Source organism: Triplophysa rosa, linkage group LG11 (assembly GCF_024868665.1).
Source record: "Triplophysa rosa linkage group LG11, Trosa_1v2, whole genome shotgun sequence".
NCBI lineage: Eukaryota > Metazoa > Chordata > Actinopteri > Cypriniformes > Nemacheilidae > Triplophysa > Triplophysa rosa.
The window spans coordinates 5656696-5677089 of record NC_079900.1 but is presented as its reverse complement, the minus strand read 5'-3'; the positions used below and the strand labels follow the sequence as shown (position 1 = coordinate 5677089).

Here is a 20394-nt window from a genome sequence, read left to right as displayed (position 1 = left end):
CAAGATGTCGCATTTTCACTTCTTTGCCGAAGGAACTAACAAATTTATGAAACACGTTCTGTAGAGCAGTTTGTCCGCTTAGGGCTACTGTAGAAACAACATGGTGAATTCCATGCAAAGGGACCCGCGGTGTATGTAGATAGAAGTAGCTCATTCTAAGGTAAGAAAAACATAACGCTTCATTATGTAAGGTCTTTATACACCTCTGAAGACATAGTTATGTTTATAATATTGCATTTCTGTCAATGGATCCTCCTTAATCTTACACACTGGTCCTTTAAATGAGCATTTTCATCAGACGCCTACATTTACTTTCAGCAATACCAGATATTTCAGACCGGTCAAAGTGTGGTATTTAGCAGGTTTGGAAGCAAAATTATTTGAGTAACGTATATTATGTGTGGAGAGCATGTATTCAACATCATAATCTCATTTTTTACGGAGGTGGCTTTTAGAGGGTTTTGAACTATTCAAATTCTTACACAATTGTCAAACCCCTTGGAGAATTGAGAACCACATAATCAGGCCATCTCCACAGTTTGTTTTATCACCTCTAGGATCATTTGCAGAAGCATTGGGCTGAATGTCAAGCATCTATGACAGCTGGCTGATGAGTCAACTATGATCAGCCTAACAGCCCTATATCACACATTTAGCAAACCAAACCCAAGAGCACTGCCATCTTTTACATTAATACAGGTGGCACACACCTTTATAAAACATGACTTTAAAAACACATTGCGGCCCGGTTTCAGACAAGGCTTAAAGCTAGTCCCAGACTAAACTGAATGTGTGACATGCATTAACTGAATGTAACTTGCCCAGAAATATCTTAAAATATATCAGTGCCATTGTTTTGTCTCAAGATGCACACCAGTAATGTATTCTTCGAAGGCATTTTAATAAAAGCGACATAAATATCTTAATTCAACTAAGACATAGTCCTGGTTTAAGCTAAGCCGTGTCTGTGAAATCGGCCTGCGTCCTTAATGCACTGTTCCCTGGGAATTAAAGCCACGACCTTGCATTACTGGCGATTAGGATACAATATTTTCAAGCCAAGTGAAGAAAAAAGGTTCAAGCCACGATGAAGCATCATATTAAAGAATATTCAGAATGTTCACCCAAAAATAAAATGATTTTTTAAATACTCAACCTCATCCCAGACATACTGTATGACCTCCTTGCAACCAGTAAAGAGTGCCAAAATTAAATGTGGCGATGCTTTGACTAATATGATTTAAAGTTATCAATGTAGGCTTGTTTTTGGGTTCACGCATAAGTTAAAATATTAAGTTTTTTCACACATATCTTTTGAACACACCTTGGTTGGGACATCAACAAGATGGGACCTATACATAAATTGACAATTATTATAAAAAAATGAATAGAAATACATGACAACACAAGGGTGAGTAAATTATGCAATTTAACAATTCGTTAATTAAACTATTCAGAAAACAACATATAAAAGACAAAAAAGAAATCTGTTATCTTAATTTTATTAAAAAAAATTGAAGTCCACAGTTTGGGTTTCCTTTGTACAGTACAAAATATTCAAATGAAACTCCCAAAGTTCAGAGCAAAGAAAATTCCAGAAGTACAGGAAAATTTGTGGAGCTGGAGAGAAAAGTACGAAAACAAAGTGGCACACTCCTTTTCCAGCGTTTCACTGTCAGACTGTTCATATGTGAAACGCTGTTCAATAGGACATTGGCAAGAGCAGATAAACTCCAGCAACACAACAGACACACACACACGCACGCACGCACGCACGCACACACACACACACACACAACTCTCTCATCCAAACTGTACAGACACACCTCCACTATCCTGAAGTCTTATAAGGAGTGCACGCATTCTGAGGGCAGGTGTGTGTCCATCCAACAACTTGTTCCGTTTCAGAAGCAGTGGTGTCCAATGGTTAGGCATTTCCAATATGGCATGAGATAAAATCCATTGGGCAGCAGAGCACACACACAAACCCAATCCCTCAACACTGTAATTTATATTACACTTGATAACCTAAATTTCCAAAAGGAATAACTCCCCATTTTAATAGGTATTAACAAAAATATATTCTATGTGAACTGTAGCAGTCTCTGGGAACACACACAAACAAAATCCTGATCATGACATGAAAAAGGTCGAATAAATAAAATGCAAAACTCAAAATTTACAAGGAAATATGCATGATGTTTAGATAATTATAATAACAATATAGGCATCACAACGTTTGAAATGTCCCACATTAATCTGTAAAACATATAACAGAGACTGGTACATGGTGAAATGATATAAAAAATCATTTGCGCTTAAATTTTATACCACTTCTAAAATCTTAAAAAATACCTCTTGGAAAAGGAAAGGACTTCCCTGGACCTGACATCGAAAATATTACTTGTGGCTGAGAAACAATCCTCTTTGTACACAACTGGCATAAAAAACAACTTCCGATTCACCCCAACACTTGTTTAATATTCGCTATCTCTCACGAGAGGGTCCATTTTTATTTCATTTATACTGAAAAATGCTAAATTCATCCCTGGAGTATAAAAAGCTAACACTGTACCTGGTTTAGGTTTAGTGAATTTTAGCATAACTATATGTCTAAAGGGTTGTGATTCATGGTCATGCCAAGGTCCTGGCCACTTGATGGAAGCATATCATTCGCTCCAGGTCCATGGAGTCCTGCCATGCCACTGAGCTGGGATAGCATGGCATTCTGATCGGCCCCAAACCCACTTGGGTCCTTAGAATTGTGCTGTGACTGTTGGGAAGGTGGAGGAGGCGGTGCCCTGCCCGAGTGGTGCTGCTGAAGGTGGCTGGGATGTGGAGAACCCGTCTGGGTCTGAGGCGAGATACGGTGGGGCGAGGGCTGTGGTTGTAAGCGTGGGGACGGACTCGAGTGTGGTGGCTGGGACTGGGGTCTTGGCGAGGGCTGAGGGGAACAGACCTGGTTGCTAAGAGAGGTTGGGAGCTGTTGACCCTGCAGGTGGGGCGATTGTGACATCTGTTGCTGCGGGCTCATGGGATTGTTTTGCTGTGCCGACGAGGCACCACTGAGATGTTGCTGCTGCTGAAGCATGCGCTGATGCAAGGCCTGCTGCAATAGTGCCTGTGACGTCTGAGGCCCAGGGCCTACCTGTGTGGGCAGTGGACCTCCTCCAGGGCCCATGTCAGGACCTTGGGATGCCGCATTTTGCTGCTGTTGCATGTGTAACTGGTGTTGCTGTTGAAGCCTCTGTTGCAAGGCGACTGCAGCTTGCTGTTGTGCATGGTTGCCTGGAAAATTCTGCTGCTGGCCAGGTTGTACCCCTGGTAATGGCTGGCCTCCTGGAGGAATTTGCATGTTACCTTGCTGACCCATGTAACCTTGCTGCTGTTGAAATGGAGCGTGATTGGCCATCTGTTGCTGCTGCTGTTGTTGTTGTTGTTGTTGCTGCTGCTGCTGCTGCTGTTGTTGTTGTTGCAACTGTAGTTGCCTTCTCATTACCAGCTCTCTGAACTGTGGATTCATGTTAGCCATAGTTGGAGCTCCCTGGCCTTGAATTCCTTGTTGCTGTTGTTGTTGCTGCTGTAAGGCAGTGACTTGCTGTTGCAACAGGGGCCGCTGTTGCATTTGCTGCTGTTGCATTTGTTGCTGCTGTATTTGCTGCTGCTGCTGTATTTGCTGCTGCTGCTGCTGTTGCATTTGTTGCTGCTGTATTTGTTGCTGCTGTTGGAGTTGAGTAAGTTGGGTCTGCATATTAGCACCCTGCCCAAGGTGCATGCCAGACTGAGGCATCCCACTATTGACACCAACATGTTGGGCTCCCATAGGTCCTGGCCCTCCCTGTGGTCCAGGAGGACCAGCTGTGCCTCCTTTATACTTGTGAACCCGTTGCTTGATAAACGCCGCCATTAGTTGTGGGTTAGAACGAAGAATGTTGAGTACTTGCTGCTGTTGCAAAGGAGAGCTTGGAGATCTCAGGGTCCTCAATAATTCCTGGAGGGCTCCCTGGGGCAGGTTGCCAGCGGCTGCCCCGCTTGCTATACCACTTTGCAGACCAGCCTGCACCATACTCATCAAGGCATTTCGATTTGGAATTTGTGGTTGTTGTTGTTGCTGCATTTGTTGCTGTTGTGGTGGTGGTTGTTGTTGCTGCTGTGGTGGTTGTGACTGCATTGTAACCATTCCTGGCTGACCCATCATGGCAGGTCTCGGCTGGGGTTGCATTCCCTGCCCTGCCCACTGTTGCTGCTGAGGCTGGAGTTGTGGGTTCATTCTCTGCTGCAGCTGCTGCAGCTGCATCTGTGGTGCCATCTGGCCTTGCACACTTGCCTGTTGAGCTTGCTGCTGCATGGCCCCAGCTCCCAACATCATTCCCTGAGGTCCTTGCGGCTGCTGTTGTTCCATCTGCGCCCTGTTCGCTGGCGTCTGTGCCTGCTGGGCTAACCCTTGTGCCCCTACCATGCCCATTCCAGGGTGGGTTACTCCCATCTGTCCTTGTGGTTGCTGATGGTGTGGGTGCTGTGGTATCATCCCAGCTTGCGCAGCCTGCCTTTGCAGCAACTGAACGTGTGCCATCTTCCGCTGTGCGTCTGCCACTTGCTGGATCTTCATGGCTATCTCTACAGCTGCAGCCGGGGGACCTGTGGGCTGCTGTTGTTGGGACATCGGTGCAGCACCTGGGTTGCTAGGGAGTTGCGGAGGAGTCGCAGGCCCAAGGCCTGGTTTACCCTGGGACTGTGGATTTGGGGAGGGACCTGTGGAATGGGGACCATATTGAGTGTGTGGATGTGGAAGTTGTCCTGCCTGTTGCTGGGGAACCATTTGCTGTTGCGGTGAGGTCATCATCCCGCTTGCACCTTGCATCTGTTGAAACTGGTGGTGGGTAGGATGCTGTTGAGGCTGCTGGGGAGTTCCAGCTGGGACTCCACCCACACCAGGCTGGGGCATAGATGGATGGTTCGGCGTCAGCTGCGTGGGTGTTTGAGGAGTTGCAGGCTGTGTTCCGACAGACGTAGGTGTGCTAGGGCCGGTTGCCCCATTGTTACCTGGTGAGGGAAGACTTCCAGGAGGCCCACCTCCACATGGTGGGGGCTGGCCTGCCCGTTGCATTGTGGCCATACGTCTACGCAGCATTTGCGCTTGCTGAAGCCTGTGCTGCAACTGCTGCTGACGAAGCTTGTGCTTGATGTTGAGACAGAAGGGCACAGGACACTTGTTTTCCTGGCAGTGTTTGGCGTGATAGCAGCATAGCGCAATGAGCTGTTTGCAGATTGGACAACCTCCATTGGTCTTTCGCTTGCAGCCCTTGGTATGTTGCACCACTCTCTTCATCTTCTGGCAGGACGGCAGTGAGCAGTTGGCATTGCGGCACTGACAGGCATGCACCAGTGACTGAATGCAGCGTTGGATGCTGAGACGTCTGGAGTCGCCGGGATTCTGATTGGAAGCTGCAGCTGGATTGTTGCTCTCATCGTCAAGACCGAGACCAAGTTTTTCCATCTTGTGCTCATGCCCCTTAGTGTTGTAGCAAGTGATGCAAAGATCATAATCCTACAGAAAGAAAAAAGAATATCAAATTTTATCCAGTTTTATTTTCCATTCAAGTACATTATTCATATTTGGCACCATCAGTCACACCTGATTCAATTTCTTACCTCACAAACAGTGCAGTGGAAGCGTGTCTCGACATGGTGCTTGCATTCATTGCAGGTATAGACAAACCGGTCCTGGCTCTGATTGTGCAGTTCTACCAGCATACACATGGAGCTCCATTTGGCCCGCCGCAAAGAGCTGAATTCAAGGTGCTTGTCACGCGCAAGCGTTAGGAAAGCATCTCGCCCGTCCATTAGGTCACAGGCCATCAGAGGGTCAAGGTCCAAAATGGGGGGAAGAGAATTGGCAGTGGGGCCAGCGATAAGACGGATGACAAAGAAGACCTTAAAAATAAGCAGGATGTCAACGTCTGTGACATGGGCCCCATGTATATTCATCACAAAGCCGTTGAAGCATTTTGAAGCAACATACCTCTTTGTGTTTCTCCATGGAGGCATAGAGCTTCTGGGAGAGATCATTGGAGACATTTGGCATGCCTGGTTTCTTTTTATTGGCTCGGCTCAGGCTGCTCTTGTTCTTGCTAGTCTTCTTGCTGTTCTTCTTTTTGGCATTTTTGCTGTCACCGCTGGTTGCCTACGTGGTCAAGAGAACAGTAAGCAATAGGTATTAAAGCACTAGGGTTAATTCTACCAACAACACACAAAAGTTAGGCCAAAAATGTATTTTCTGTAATACCAAGAAAGTGGATACGTACATCAATGCTTTCACTAGAAGTGTTGTTCTCCTCTCTCTTCCGTTCTTCCTCCTCCTGTTCCAGCTCTTTAATGCTCTCCTCCAACACATTAGGCCAAAAATCACCTTCAAAATACGGGAGCTCCTTCGCACTGGTCAGGCGGTCCTCTGTTGCCTGTTTAAAAATGTCCTGGGTGAGGGAGAGAGCGATGTTAAACATAGATGTTAATGTGAAGCATAAGGTAAAAAAACTGAAAACAAAACTTATGTGATTATGCGTCCTTATTAAACTGAATCTTGCTTGATATTAAAAGTAATTGATTTTAGTGATGACTCCAATGCTGTAATTGTGAGTGATATTTCAATAGCAGAAAGTAAATCAAGAGAAAACGAGAGGAAAAATTCCCTGTTGCAATACCTTATAGTCGTGTATAATTCTTTCTGCTACTGCTTTGTCAAGCATCTTCTTGTACCACTCCTGTAAGCGTTTGGGTTTGGGAATCTTCTGATCGGACGGATGGCAGTGGAAGATGTAGTCGTCGCCTTCACTTGGCGGGCAAGCCCAAATGTGACCAGTGACGAACCCCATTCTCTTAACATATTCCAAGTATCCAATGAGGATCTCATGATAAACTCCCGTCCTTAGGTGACGGGGCTGGAAAAAGTGCACGCTGTCTAGGTAGGAGATGTAGACGCGTCTGCAAAAGAGTAATTCGCCATGTTAAGTTGTGTTTCTTGAACCCTTTGACACACAGTCCACCATCATTTTAACTACTCTGTATGGTTGGGTTTATGTGTTCGGACCTTTGGTTGGGTGGAGGGCAGTCAGACCCGTACTCCTGCACATGCATTCCAAAGAAGCAGACTTCGGTTCCATCAATCTCCTCAAACGCAAAAAGAGCTTTTGTCCTGTATGGGAAGGACTCACACATCTCTCCGCTGTCTACAAACCTGCGAAAACAGTATTTTGTTGGTAAAGACATACCACTGATAGAAAAATGTGAATGTCACTTTAAAAACTAACTATTAATTTATCAATCTCAGGATCACATTCTTCTACAGATTGGCACCACAAAAAAACAATAACGACATTTTTCAGAATTTTAACTGAAGAAAGCATAATTCAACTTTTGAAAAAAGTTTATGTAATCAATGCATGCAATGTGATAGATTGATAGTTTAAAAAACAAGGGTTTATTATAGCTGAACTAATTCAGAATCCCAGCTTCAAATGACAAAAAACCCTGCAGAATGACTGCATGGTCTCTCACCTAGACTTCATGCCAGGTTTGACCTCTACCACTTTATCAGAGACGTGCACCACACGGACGGTGACATCACCGGATTCAGGATGAGGCTGGCGCTTCAGGAACTCGTTCACTCGTGTCTCCAAGAAGTTACCCAGCTTTGTCTGAGGAAGCCCTAGCATAAAGGTGCAAGGTGAAACAAGCATAATGACGTTTTAAATATCACACCTGTATTAACAGAATATAAAATGATAGTTCTTTAATACAGAAATGCAACGTAACAATCACTTTGCTGTTAAATTCGCTGTCAGTGCACGAAGGACTTGAAGTATTCTTCAGTATTTCTGTCTCTGCTTTTTTATATGTGCATGTATTTTGTTTCCCACCGGTCCGTCACCCACACACATTACAAACACATGAAGACACTCATTTACTTACTCTTTGCAGCATATTTGTTCTCTTTCCTGGTTGTATTGGCTTTTTTCAGACAACAGTCACACACAAAACTAATTGGATAAATGAGAGAAAGAATCAAGAACAGCACTGTGTTGAACACCTTTCACTGGCTATTCATTGAACACTTTCTTATATTCAAACAATTTTCAAGTCCAATTTAGGTGGAAAAGTCAAACTAGCTCACCCCGTCGGCCATATTGTTTCATTGTGAAGGACACATATCTGATGCATTTTTCGGCCGCAGTCAGTACATTCCATCAGCCTGCGGAGGAAGCGCGGAAAATGTAAACAAATCCATGACTAGCCTAAGACGTTTAAGGTAGCAAACTAAGATTTAATGGCTGGCTTATTTGTTTAGAGAAGACAAATAAGTGAAGGAAGTGAGCATACAATTCAGGGTCCAGAGTGTCGTTCTTCTTTCTTTGAAACTGGTCTTTGTTGATGGACCTGAGAAAAGAAAAGGAGGATGGCCCCAATCGAGCGGGTCACAAAAATGAATAAATGTTCACTGGTATCAAGATTATGCAAAAAGTAACTAAGATGAAAAAACACGTCTACAACGTTTAGACAATATACTCACGTTTGAGGCTGCGTTGGATCATCTCCCAGAGATACATTCTCCCCTTGGATTTCGTTGAAACACTTCTCACAGAAGTGGTACCTGTCAGCAAGAAGCCCATATTTGGGTGAACTAGACCGTTCGCCAAGAGCACAGCCAATCACAGTGAGGGCACGTGGAAGCAGTCACCAATCAGGGCAGGCCAGGAGAAGGCACACAGGAGAAGGCAGGTTCGTCGCCAGGAGCAGCCAATCATGAAGCAGGATTTTTGTGTGGGCAGATTGATTGATTGGTTGCGTGTAAATTTCGGAGCGGATGATTGGTCACATCAAAGCAGGCCAATGCAGACATCACAAGCATTAAAAAAGTGGGGAGAGAAAGGGAGGGGGCAGGGGGAGGGAAGAATGAATATTTTAAGAAGTGTGAAAAACAAAACAGTTATGAAGGAAAAGAGCTACGTGATGGAAAGGTGGAGGGGCGAGGGTCAGATGAAAATAAAATCAAATAAGAAAAAGCAAGAAGCCGAAGCAAAGCACAGATGATTTCCCCCTCGCGTCCGCTGAGCTCTGAAGCCGGGGTTTTACCCACGATGCTTAGCAGAGTGAGGGATCACGATGAACTGAGTAAATACGTTTATGAGGAAGAATGAGAACAGAGCAACAGAGACCCATCATCCTTTCAGTTCATTTTAAAGAGGGTCTTGGTACTTAAACAATATGTGTGACAAATGAACAGTTAGTAGACCCTGAAGTTGGCAGCAGGAACGATTTGTTTTCAGAATGTTTGTTTACCAACAACATCAGCACATTACATAACAAAATTTGGGTTATTTTGCAAAAAAGAAAATTAAGCATATTTATGACCATCGAGATGCATTTCGACAATTAAAACAATGTAATTTAACAACTGTTCAAGAAACAGTTCACCCACATAACATTCTCAATTTACTTATTCATGATATCCTAAATTTATGTGACTTATATATTAAATGACATCATATATATTAAATGACGTCGTGTTATCTTTTTATAGGGAAAAACACAACCACAAAGCACATACATCCAGCTTTAAAGTACGCCAAAGGACCACAGTGAGTCACTTTATGACTTTTGAAGCAAAGTAATCTTTTTCTGAGTTTATTTATCGATCAATACATCAAACATCAATGGCAAAATATAGATCAGCAGATCAAAAATCTCATTGGTTCTTGCATGTCATGAAACACGCATATGATAATTAGTCGCAGGACAAGCATGAACAAACGAGAGAATTTTCATATTCAGGTGAACCCCCTCACGTGCACAAATTCTCATTACAGACCATTTATTTGATTATTCTCAGTGGTTATTCTCATTATTGATAGATATTTTTACGGTATTACATGTAAAATAAATATAGCCTACAAAAAATAACTGTATTGACAGTTGGGTAAAAATGCGTGCTTAAACATCTCAACATGGTCCTTAAAATAGGCCTAATTTTCCTTCCCAGGCAGGTAAATGCTGCTGTAACTTAACTGGACAAAATAGCCCTTTGTGTTCGTAGCTACCAACTGAGGTAACAGGTCACAAACACGTACTGACATGTTCACTTGACAAAAAGTTAATACAATCGCACGTACGTACGAACAAAACAAAACAAGACAGAATTTGGAGGCATATAACACAGACCCTCTTTAAAATGTCCGTTGAAAAATCAGAAAAAGAGCAGAAATGTGAAATGTGGTCTCTTTCGCCACCAGAAGTCAAATCAACAGGCCTGAGATTGAACAACACCCTGATGTGGAACATGTGTGCTCACAAAAGTACAGCATTTACAGTTTCATAAAGTGCTTAAAACAAAATCTTATCAAATAAAGACTGTGTAAACACTTACCTGACACTTAACATACAAATACATAACGTATACAGATTTTGAACCTGTGTGTGTTAAAGTCCCAGTGAAATAAAAAAAATCATTTTTTTTTCATTAAATATTGCCTTGTTTATTGTCAACAGCTTATCAGTGTGGGTCATTCTCTTTTTAAAATTAATTTGCCCTCATAATCTTCAGTTAAAATCTGAAGATGCACTTCCGCCCTCAAGTGACGCAAATTAAACGGCTTGGGCGGAGCATCCATTATCTCCTCCCCTTCAACTGTCAGTCTGCTGCCAGTTTCATTTCAAAAGGCAAAGGCTGTTTTCATACATCATATTAATTAGCAGTGAAAACCACAAGCCACGGCTAGGGCTGTCACGATTATGAAATTTGGCTGACGATTAATTGTCTAATAAATCATTGCGATTATGACGATTAATTGTCTGTTTTAGAGCTTTGACTTTTAATTCTCATACATTTTTTATTCAGCTTTGAAACGACCATATTGTTCTGAATATAAAGACCATGTTCTTTTTCTTGGAAATACATAGGTAAAATTGGGTCATCATACTTAAGGTTTAGGCTTTTACCTGTCAATAATACAGCCGCCAAATACTTGTAAATTAAGTAAATTGATCATGAGTGAATTGAAGCCACCATTAAAATGTTATCAGTCATAGAAAAGCTTCTAGTCTGTTTTTTTCTCACTTGCAAGACTACAATAAAAGTTTACTTCTATGTTAATGAGATTTTGGTAGACTGGTTTTCACACTGAAATAATATTAAATTGTACTGCAGGTTATTTTTATGGTATATGCTTTAATTTTTTTTGGTGGTACATTTTACAAGTATTACCATGCTTTAGTTACAATATATACACTAAAATATGCAATATGCAGCTGCACTACAGCTCCCCCTAGTGTCTTCTATAGAGATGTGCAATAATTGCGATGATCTGAAACCATCGCGATGAGGTCAAACAATCGCGATGAGATGATTATATAATAATCGTGACAGCCCTAGCCAGGGCCACAATTTTTTCCTCATTCTAAATTCCGATTCACTCGGAAATGCGTCAGAATACGGAAGTAAAAACGATCAGAAATTCCAGTTCACGGGGACTTTAAACGACTATATATATAAAATATACTTTTAATAAAATGTTTAAATTCTGCCACGGTTTTTATACTGCCAGGCAACGTGAAGTAGATTTTATAGTAATATGCAAACAATCTTTAAAAGTTTGCTTAGACAATTACCCATAATGCAACACTCTATTAGGGATGCACCGTTACCATTTTTTAAAGACCGAGTACCAGTTTTTTTTCTGGTACTCGCCGATACCGATGCCTGTACCTTTTCACAACACAGTGATACTAATAAAAATATAATAGCTTCATAATTACAAACAACTCCACCTTAAACACATGAAAAAATGTATCACTTTATGTGCTTGCCACAAACTTTCAAAGCAAATTTCACAACAAATTTCAGTCAGTTCTATCAGTTATGTCACATAAGCTATTGTTCTTTGGTATCGGTGCATTTTTACGAGCACAAGTACATGAGCTTAGTATCGGGCCTTATACCAATACTGGTATAGGTGCATCCCTACTCTCTATGATGGATCTCACATCTGTTTGGGTACATACAACTTCAAGTGACTTAAAATTATGTATTTTTTTCGTTAATATGTTTGATAAACACATAATATTAAGGTAAGAGCGTGAATGAATTTTGGTGCGAATACAGTGCGTTTAATACTGACCTGTTCTGGTAACTGAAGTATGCAGCGTCTCGAGGGATAGTACACAACTGTTTGCCATAGCAACACAGAGTCTGAGGAGAAAACTCCAACTAGGAGACCACAAAAAATAAGAGGTTTATGAGAGAGACAGATAAAGGTATTTATATCAGTTTTAGCCCAAAAAAATCATCAACATCTCACCTTTCTTCCGCAGCAGTAGCCCAGCTCCTGCATCACAGGGTCGATTTCCTGTTCAAAGACCTCTGCGAGTTTGGAGCAGTATTTATACACCCGTGACGTCTTCCGGTTATACAACCAGGCGTTATTAAACATCAGCCACACGTCGTCCACGTACTGCCAGGGCTCCTGGTACTGACCCGTGTCCAGCTTGCGCTTGATAGTGGACAAGTCCATTGGGTTTTTCACTATGTCAAAGTAGTCCTGGAAGCGGCGGTCCGATCGCAGCAGCAGCATCATTGTCGGGAAGGTTTTAAATTAAAGGATGAAGGTGGTTGCCATCAGGTTAAATGAGTTGATCCGGTGGGTTGAGAATCGGGGGAGAGAAGAAGGTGCAGGGGACAATGTTGAGCGCTGTAGAAGAGGTTCACATGCACAAACAGAGAAAACGTAACAGACTCCCACTGCCTCACTCAAATCTGTACCCTATTTCTCTCTTGAACTCCCAATACACGAACATACAAACACAACACAACTGTGTGGGCCAGCGGACATGATGAGGAACATTTACTGAAGAACCAGGATGAGCAAAAATATCTTAATGTAAAATAGGCATGTAATAGTGTGAATCTCACAATAACAGCCAAGTAATGCCTAGAAAGCAGATTTTTAAAGATTTTTTTGCATCTCAACATTATTTTTAGTACCTTAAGCACATTTAAATCCCATAACTGTAATGCAAAAAAAAATAAATAAAAATAAATACTTTGAAAGATTAGAGAACCATCTTGAAATGTGCAGCTTTGTTCAATACATTGACTTATCCCTCACTTTATTTATAGGTTTTTCCATATAATACAAAACCACAAATATTTCTAGATACGGTTTTACATTTTTACACTTGACTACGCAGAGAAAAAGGAATTAAAGGGGGCTAAGAAACACCCATGTCGACAATTTCAACTGAAACAGGAAGTTAGGGCAGGACATTGAGCGGCTCCTCGTTCTTTTAAAATAGCCAATAGCATTTTGTTCACCTCAGAATTTTATGAAAAGCTATTTCAGAACGCGGTCATGAATAAAATAAAAATCCCCCCTCCAAAAAAATCTATTTTAATATAATCAAGTAGAATAGTAAGTTCACATTTTCTTTGCATTTACAGTAATGAGAATATGATGGAAATGTGCTCAACTGTAACAATGTCTTCGTGCAAAAATCTTTATGGTCTCAGTATTAGCCTTAATTTTTATGCATTTTTTTACATATGAAAGGCAACACGGATGCAATATTAATCCATTTCCTCTTCTAGAACGATGCCTTTCTAGAGGCAGACTGTCAGGTTTAGTGTTTAGGGTACAGTAAGCTGAGGTGAGCATGTTGGGTGACATCCTCACAGAAACAAATTCATCAGCAGAAGCATTTACATCACAAAAGCACGACTGGACTCGTTAACCTGATATTTCTGCTCCAACCGCACAAATTGAAGATTTTATGCGAAACTCTGCCCTGAGGCGTCGACCCCACAGTGTTTAGGCTGTGTGCATTTGAATTGTACTTAAAGGGATATTTCAGAGGCAATACAAAATTTCCCCATGTTTTACTTGCCCTCAAGGCATCCTATCTGAACATGACTTTCTTCTTGAAGAAAAATGCAGTCGGAGTTATAATACCACGTGTCCTTTTTCTTACAAGCCGTAGAATGGAAGTGAATGGGGGGCGATTTTTTGAAGCTCCAAAAAGTGCATCCATCGATCAAAGAATGGCTTGACACGGCTCCGTGGTCTTAACAAAGGTCTTCTGAAGCGAATCGATGCATTTGTTTAGGAGAAATGTCCATATTGAGAGCACTATTAACGATAATGTCTAACTTGTGTTATCCCTCGGCTGCGCGTGAACCATATGTGTGTTTTCCTGCAAATGACGCAGGCGTGGTGTCCCAAGTTCTGGTGACGAACGCGGCATTTTTCATTTTATTCCAATAGGATACATCTCCTCTGTGCGGGAGCTTTCGTCAACGTCATTTGCCGGAAAAACAAGCCTCTGGTTCACACGCAGCAGAGGGATAACGCAAGTTAGACATTAACATTAATAGCACTGTCAATATAGATATCTCTCTTAAACAAACACATCGATTTGCTTCAGAAGACCTGTGTTTAGACCACAGAGCCGAGCCGTCGAGCCATTGCCCCCCCATTCTACCGCTTGGAAGAAATTTATAACTGCATTATTCTTCAAGAAGAAAGTCATATTCAGTCAGGCTGCCTTCAGGGTGAGTAAAACATGGGTAAATTTGGTTTTGAAATATCCGTTTAAGTCAGATTGAGATTTTAGTTTGAGAAAACTAAGCGTATTTTATACTCGTCTATTAAATTGACATAAACACAAACAAATCGGTTTGTCTGTCTTTCAAACAGGTCGCACTTATTACCATGGGGTCAACGCAAATGCGAGGACAGACAAAGGTGTTTCAAACATACATGAACAACGCTCTGAGATATCGGCAAAGAATACAATTAAAGTTGTTTTTCAAATTTGAGCCTGAAAACCAATGTGACGTTTGCAATTACTTAATATTTACAGATCTACCAACACTTGCATTTGTTTAAGAAACATTATTTATGATTTATTCTTTCAGTTTATTCAAATTTTTGGTCTCATGTTTGTTTGTCACACCTCAAACACAGCCAGAACCTCAGTCAACCAAACTGTTTTTAAAGCAGCCAAATAACCAAAACAGCCAGTGATTTTTATTTGTGGCACATCCGCAGGACCACAATTATCACAGATTATTTGTGACCGAATCTTACAAAGCAAAAAGGTACTTGATACAGTTATATCTGTAATTTATAATCTGCTATTTTGGTTATGCAAGCATTTGGTTGGTTGTGATTCTGGGGTTAACACAACGGCAACTGAGCTTTGCAAGAGGCTTCTTATGTGGCAAACTAAAACCATTTTAGCCAAAAAAGCCATGACGGCTAACAGCCCAGGTTGGTGATGATGAATTACATGAGTTTAGGCAGATGGAAAAAAGCGTGAGAAAAGTGAACCAAAGCGAGAAATAAATCATGAAATAAGGCATCAGGCTATGACAGCTGATTCATGGACAACAAACAACCAATAAATGTAGTTTACTAGTTTATGTTTACCAATAAGTTTATTTATAATTAAGTAATTAATTCTGTAAATAAAAGACCACGGTTCAATATTCCACAATGAACAGCTTGCATTTCAGACACATTGAAGTTACCCAACATATACAGTTAGGGCCATAAATATTTGGACTGAGGCACATTTTTTGTTATTTTAGCTGTGTATCAATATGTTTTCGAGTTAACGATTTATAATAGATATTGTCTTAAAGTGCACACTCTCAGCTTTATTTAGAATGTATTCACGTCCAGATTAGCTGAAGGATTTAGGAATTACAGCTCTTTAATATGAAGCGCCCCCCTTTTTCAAGGGACCAAAAGTAATTGGACAGTTGAATAAAAAGCTGTTTTATTCACATGTATGGGCTTTTCCTTAAATAATTTTGTCATAAATGAAGCATGTTAAAGGTCTGGAGTTGATTCTACATGTGGTGTTTGCATTTGGAAGCTGTTGCTGTGAACCCACATCATGGGGTTCAGGGAGATCTCCATGCAAGTGAAACAGACCATAGTTAGATTTTAAAAACACTACACATCCGTCAGAAAGATGCCAGGAACATTAAGAGCGGCCAAATCAACAATTTGGGACATTCTGGGGGGAAAAAAACACACCGCTGAGCTCAGTAACAAAACAATCCTAGGCGTCCATATGAGATCAAAGTGGTGGATGATGACATTATCCTCTCCATGATGAAGAAAAACACCTTCACAAATTCCAGACAAGTGAAGAATTAATCCGGATGCTTCTGTCTTCTGTTACATCACCAAAAAAACACCAGTGACCCAGTGCCTGAGGACGTCATGCATGGAAATGGAATTACACTGCCTGAACACTATTTTACTGAAGATGTTGTATGCTCAATATCATGAGATATTCCAAGCCTTCTCCATATCTTTTATTCTTTTTAGTCTTATGCAGGCTGAAATTAATTTGATCTCTCCAAAAAAATGCTTTCTAGAGCTTGTTCGGCTATTTCAGAAGTCTAATCTACCCATCCTATTCTTGAGGCTTTTGCACCTTGTTGTGAACCCTCTCTATTTTTTCCTTGTATTCTCTTTATTGTTTTGATTGACAAACATTGACATATTTACCTCTTGGAGAGTGTTCTTCACTTGTCCAGACATTGTGAAGGTGTTTTTCTTCATCATGGAGAGGATAATGTCATCATCCACCACTTTTATCTCATATGGACGCCCAGGATTGTTTTGTTACTGAGCTCAGCGGTGTGTTTTTTTTTTCTTAGAATGTACCAAATTGTTGATATGGCCGCTCTTAATGTTCCTGGCATCTTTCTGACGGATTTGTAGTGTTTTTGAAATCTAACTATGGTCTGTTTCACTTGCATGGAGATCTCCCTGAACCCCATGATGTGGGTTCACAGCAACAGCTTCCAAATGCAAACACCACATGTAGAATCAACTCCAGACCTTTAACATGCTTCATTTATGACAAAATTATTTAAGGAAAAGCCCATACATGTGAATAAAACAGCTTTTTATTCAACTGTCCAATTACTTTTGGTCCCTTGAAAAAGGGGGGCGCTTCATATTAAAGAGCTGTAATTCCTAAATCCTTCAGCTAATCTGGATGTGAATACACTCTAAATAAAGCTGAGAGTGTGCACTTTAAGACAGTATCTATTATAAAACTGTAACTCGAAAACATATTGATACACAGCTAAAATAACAAAAAATGTGCCTCAGTCCAAATATTTATGGCCCTAACTGTATTAATTAAAGGCTAACTCCGGCCAAAATTAAAATTCTGCCATTAATTACTCACCCTCAAGTAGTTTAACATCCCTAGAACCTCCGTTTTTCCCCAGAACGCAAATGAAGGTAGTTTTGGAAGCTTTCTGACTCCACTATAGATTGCAACGCAACCAAACACACGAGCCACATGACATTGATTCCGATGTCAGCATCGCTCGACACATGCGCGTTCTGACCACACAGGCTCCATGTCAGAATGCGCATGCGTCGAGCGATGCTGACACCGGATGCACTTTCGCGTGGCTCTCGGGAAGTGCACTGGAAACTAACCCTTAAATCAGGAAGTTTTTGAATATAGTCGTTAGTTTTGTTTGTTTGCGCACAAAAAGTATCCTCGTCGCATTATATTAATTTATACTGAACCACCGGAGTCGCATGGACAATTTTACGATGTCTTTACGCACTTTCAGCGCTTTTAAGATTGGTTGCGTTGCAATCTAAGGAGGAGTCAGAAAGCTTCCAAAACTACCTTAATTTGCATTTTTGGGAAAAATGGAGGTCCTACAGAGTAATTAATGCCAGAATTTTCATTTTTGGCCGGAGTTACCCTTTAAGGACTTGTTCATGTTAGACACTAAATTACTCGCAATTAAAACAAATGTCAAGGATTAATTTTGATGTACAGATGTTCATAGACCGTGCTGCCTTATTTACACACTTCTCTTCAAACTCATTTGACAGAAACGCTACAGAGGCAAGTTTGCAACGTCTCTTTCACATCACCACACAGACACACAACAGCATTCAGAAGAGAGAGAGGAAGAAGAAACAAAGGTAAAGGACTAATGAAACTAGAACTTAAAAGCGCTAGGTTGGTTGTAGCGTAATGCGTGTCAGCGCAGGCCCTTACCAGGTTAGTTTTGTTACTAGTTCGAATACGTACGGGTATTCCCAGTAACTGGGGGTCCACCGGCTGCCGGAATGGCAGCGACTCGGGGTCCTGTCTGTACAGAGCCTCCAGAGTGGGCATTAAAGCCTGCCGGAGCTCATCTGGCTTAAAGACTGAGGATAAGAAACACAAATCAGAATCTGGCACATTTACATTTATGCATTTGGCAGACATTATCCTATACATTTTGTTTCCAAGTATGTGCAATCCCCTATGATCGAACCCATGACCTTGGTGTTGTTAGCGCCATGCTCTTACCACTGAGCTACAGGAAAGCTTTTTTTACATGTATGAAAAGAGCCTAACTAAAACATCTTGTGTAAACTTAAACTAAAATGTGTTGCGTACAATGTATAAAGGTTTGTATGCTCACCTTTCTTCTTGCTTTGCGTGTTTGCTGGGGTGCTGTTTGCTCCCTCTCCCTCTTTGGGCTCAATCTTCACCTCCGGCTTCTTGTCCTCAACCGTCGACCCGGTCAGCGTTTCCATCGGCTCCGTCTTACAGTCATCACTGTCAGGTTCCTCCTTCTTTATCCAGCGGACCAATCATAGTAAAATCATAATGACCAATCCAAATAAAGCTATAACGTATGACAACATTTCAAAAAGCCCTTACAAAAAGGTTTTAATGTTTGTCCTATCGCATACCTCTGGTTTCTCCTCCATCTTGATCTCACTCTGCATGGCAGCCATTTTCCCTGAGGCTTTATCCTCCATCTCATTCTCGTCCTCTTCTTCCTGTCTGACCTCAGTTTTGGGGTCAGTTTTGGGCTCGGATGATGTCAGTTGCGAGCTAGGATCTGCACTGCTGACCGAAGCAGGGGATGATGCCTGTCCGTCGGCAGTAAGAGACGATTTCTGAGATAGCTGATGAAGGAGGACATCACAGCACAGCCACATGAGAAATTAGGCTAAAGAAACAGCTTGAAATAAAATGTTGAAATAACAAATGCCCGACTCTGAGGCACGAGTTTCCCATGTGCACATGAAGGCAGCAATAGCACAGGCAGACACAACAGCTGCATGAACAGCCACTTTAAGACAACCACTGAACAGCGAGCTTAAAACCATTTTCAAGATGCAACAAGCACAAAAGCCTAAACAACAACAACATGTTGCACTGTGGAATACTCACAGGGGTGTGTGGGTGTGCACAAAGCCCATGGGCATTCTGGGAAGGCACAGATGATGCGAGGCCTGTATGGGGGCCTCCTGGAGCTCCGCCCCCATGTGCCTGCTGCTGTAACTGACTGGCTTTTTCCGAGCCCACCCCCTGTGCCACTGGGGGCAGCTGCATTGCCGGTGGGGCCATAGCGGTCGAAGAATTAGGGGTGTGGGGTTGGGGGGTCTGGTTGCCCGGCAAATGCGGGGGCGTTTGATGCGGGGCAGGGGTGGGGGTGAGGCTGCGTGCGGGAGAAGGGGAGTTCTGGCGTAAGGGAGAACAGTGCGCATGCAAGCCGGGCTGTTGAGCAGGTAGGGATAGGCTGGACGGAGGACCCTGGGGGCCGGTTGCGGTTCCAGAGCCCGAGACTGGTGGCTGGGACGGAGCTACGGGACTTCTGACAGCCAGCGACGGCGGAGTCGACATCTGATTCTGAGACTGTATGAAAGACATCAGTTTTTTGGTTTAGGGAACAAAGTCAGGCAAGCAGATTAGGCACGACATGAGTGCAAGTAAATGTTATAACTGAGATTTTAAAGAGCTATGATGACAACGTTGTTTTGTGACTAATGATGACAGAATTCTTATTTTTGGGTGAGAGAGCAAACTTGAGCACTTTCCTTCCAGTGTGTCTAAACAGTATTAGTGCAATCATACTACTATTAGAGAAGTTGTGAATTTCTTTTATTAGCCGACCTGTGACATGGTCGCCTGCCCTGCAGGCTGGTTTAGGCCGACCGTACCCTTGCCCAGTCCAGCACCTGTACCCGGAAACTGGTTCTGCATGTACTGGTTTTGTAGATGGTTTACGTTGGGCTGAGCCATTCGAGGTGCTCCCTGCATACTCATCTATAACATACAGAATGAAGATGCCAAATAAACCGAGAAACAAATCTAAACACACACGTACTGTATGTATAATGAATATGAACGATGAAGCAGATTGCTATTACCTGATTGAGGTTCGCTCCCATCGGCAGAGGTGGCGTTGCCCTTTGACCCATTGCCTGCTGCATTCCCACCTGAGGAAACTGATTCATACCTGCACAGGTGAGAGCATCACAAAAATGGTTTTATTTACATGTTCTACAC

At 42.1% G+C, this 20394-nt stretch overlaps 1 protein-coding gene across 3 annotated transcripts in view; it reads right to left on the bottom strand.

The window, feature by feature from the left end:
• Positions 1 to 1486: 1486 nt before the first annotated feature.
• Positions 1487 to 20394, bottom strand: part of ep300b (E1A binding protein p300 b) — a 31370-nt gene continuing 12462 nt past the window's right edge. For 2 of the 3 annotated variants that reach the window (XM_057347200.1, XM_057347201.1), the window contains exons 12-30: positions 20256 to 20344; positions 19999 to 20151; positions 19276 to 19740; positions 18789 to 19007; positions 18515 to 18668; positions 18103 to 18254; positions 12351 to 12590; positions 12171 to 12259; positions 8567 to 8647; positions 8377 to 8433; positions 8171 to 8248; positions 7969 to 8036; positions 7555 to 7705; positions 7088 to 7234; positions 6702 to 6981; positions 6306 to 6473; positions 6023 to 6184; positions 5653 to 5934; positions 1487 to 5548 (exon numbers count right to left, since the gene is read on the bottom strand). In XM_057347200.1, the coding sequence (XP_057203183.1) occupies positions 2606 to 5548; positions 5653 to 5934; positions 6023 to 6184; positions 6306 to 6473; positions 6702 to 6981; positions 7088 to 7234; positions 7555 to 7705; positions 7969 to 8036; positions 8171 to 8248; positions 8377 to 8433; positions 8567 to 8647; positions 12171 to 12259; positions 12351 to 12590; positions 18103 to 18254; positions 18515 to 18668; positions 18789 to 19007; positions 19276 to 19740; positions 19999 to 20151; positions 20256 to 20344 (5978 nt within the window). In that variant the 3' untranslated portion in view covers positions 1487 to 2605. The remainder of the gene's footprint in view (positions 5549 to 5652; positions 5935 to 6022; positions 6185 to 6305; positions 6474 to 6701; positions 6982 to 7087; positions 7235 to 7554; positions 7706 to 7968; positions 8037 to 8170; positions 8249 to 8376; positions 8434 to 8566; positions 8648 to 12170; positions 12260 to 12350; positions 12591 to 18102; positions 18255 to 18514; positions 18669 to 18788; positions 19008 to 19275; positions 19741 to 19998; positions 20152 to 20255; positions 20345 to 20394) is intronic. The other variant, XM_057347202.1, reaches the window with a different exon arrangement.